Source organism: Protobothrops mucrosquamatus, unplaced genomic scaffold, assembly GCF_001527695.2.
Source record: "Protobothrops mucrosquamatus isolate PMUCROS unplaced genomic scaffold, P.Mucros_1.0 scaffold367, whole genome shotgun sequence".
Taxonomy (NCBI): Eukaryota; Metazoa; Chordata; class Lepidosauria; order Squamata; family Viperidae; genus Protobothrops; species Protobothrops mucrosquamatus.
Window position 1 is genome coordinate 97,455 of NW_015386701.1, and position 1,913 is coordinate 99,367.

At 35.7% G+C, this 1,913-nt stretch overlaps 1 protein-coding gene across 1 annotated transcript in view; it reads right to left on the reverse strand.

Moving 5' to 3' along the window:
* Window positions 1-278: 278 nt before the first annotated feature.
* Window positions 279-1,913, reverse strand: part of PDLIM5 (PDZ and LIM domain 5) — an 80,520-nt gene continuing 78,885 nt past the window's right edge. Inside the window, exon 9 of the mRNA XM_015815688.2 lies at window positions 279-1,221. Coding sequence (XP_015671174.2) covers window positions 1,128-1,221 — 94 coding nt within the window. The 3' untranslated portion in view covers window positions 279-1,127. The remainder of the gene's footprint in view (window positions 1,222-1,913) is intronic.

Consider the following 1,913-nt stretch of genomic DNA (forward strand, 5'->3'; position numbering starts at 1 on the left):
TGTTCATGTTTGTAGCATTTCCCCTCAAAGCTTGTATCTGAGTTTGTTATACGTATGAATATAAACAAATCATTTGTCCTTGGAGTTCCTGTGTAAACATGATGGGAGCTCCTTTTAAATGTTAAAAAAAAAATGATCTGAGGAAATGTATAGTTTCTTTAAGTTCACTGTCCAGCAGTCCCTTCTTATCCCTTCCTTCTCCAGTAATGTTTTCAAGTAAATTTATGTATGATACCTACGTGTGCAAACTTTGAAAGAATATAAAGAAAAAAGAGAAAGCAAATGAAATGCAATATTTATTCAGTAGTTTTGAGCTCCACATAGCATAAATTAGATGAGTAGGCATCTGCTATAATACATTATATTACAAAGTAATATGCATGATCAAAATTGATAAGAAGCTCCAAACAGTCCACTTCATAATAAATAAAACCTATATTCATTTAAGTCATACTATTTTCTTTTGCTGTTTTACATGGCTCTTCTACAATATAATTTTTACTTTGATCTGTATCCAGAAGACTTCACATGGCTTCAGATGTACACACATTTTCCTCAAGTAGAACATGAGCTGTATAACACAACTATTGCTAAGACCCATTAACTAACATAAAAAAAAACCTCTTCTTCCATTACCTCTTTGAAAACATTTACATTCTGCCATACAATATATCTAACACAAGAAACAAATGTTGATATTACTGAATCGAACCATTATTTATCGGAAGTACATAATGATGCTTAAATAGTTTGTTATGCATGTTTTCCAACGCAGGCATTTCTGTAACTTTCTCCATTTCTTAGCACATAGCACCTTTTTCAAATAAGAGCCAGGTTCCCTGCCAGAAAAGGCACCCTACTTTTGCCTTTTTCAAGTCATTATGAATTTTCTATGCCACCTGTGTCTGCATGGTGATTTTTACCGAGGATGCTGGCTTTGCAGAAGCAGAACAGGTTCATCTCATTCTTAATACACTGACAGGAAACTTTTTTAAAGAAAAAAATGATAGATAAAAGGCTAGACTTTCTCAAAGCTGTGTTTGTTTGTTTGTCATTTCTTTCTTTGCAAAGCATTTGGAAGAGAAAGAGGAAGAAAAGGACTCATTCAAATTCTAGGACTTGGCAAATCATTGGACGTTAAGGACACGTGCTGAAACGCCATGGTGCCAGTCACGTAATTTTGTGTATCTAGGGCCTATGATGTGGAGGGGGATCTTTTCCCTGCAGAGAGAAGTGACAGAAGAAGAGAGATAAGAAGAAGGAGGTCTACATCTCAAACCATTCTACACGACAAACCAAAGCATGCAGAATTCAGAATCAGAATTAGTAATCTGAGTTTACACTAATTGTCCTTGCACTTCTGTGCAAACTGTCGACATTTATGAGTAAGCCAATTTCTATTGCTTCTGGTTGTGAACTGACACTCGAAACAAGCAGCCAATATCTGCTGGTTTTCAAAGGCTAGAATAGAAGCTACTGTCCTTCCATTATTAATAAAGTCACAGTTATGCAAGGTAAGTTGGGTAATGTTAATGAGGTTAGTTTATCTCAATGCAGAATCTAACTTTTTACTGGAAAAAAGTGTATGCTATTTCTAATACTGCCAATAAACCTTGGTGCTAGAACAATTGTGTATGATTACAAGTAAAAGTGCAGATGCAAAATATTGCATAGTCCACAAATCCTAAGCACTTAATTCTACAGCATCTTACAAAACTGTTCAAACACCAGCCAGCTATAACTGAAGAAACTTACTCTGACTGAGACAACTTTCATAGAATATAGGTTTATAACTCTGTATAGTACTCAAGATTTAAATACCAGCTAACTTGAATCAAGATCACACTGCCTCTTCCTATATCAGGCATGTCAAACTGCCAGCCCGCAGGCCAGATACGTCACGCCGAAACCGC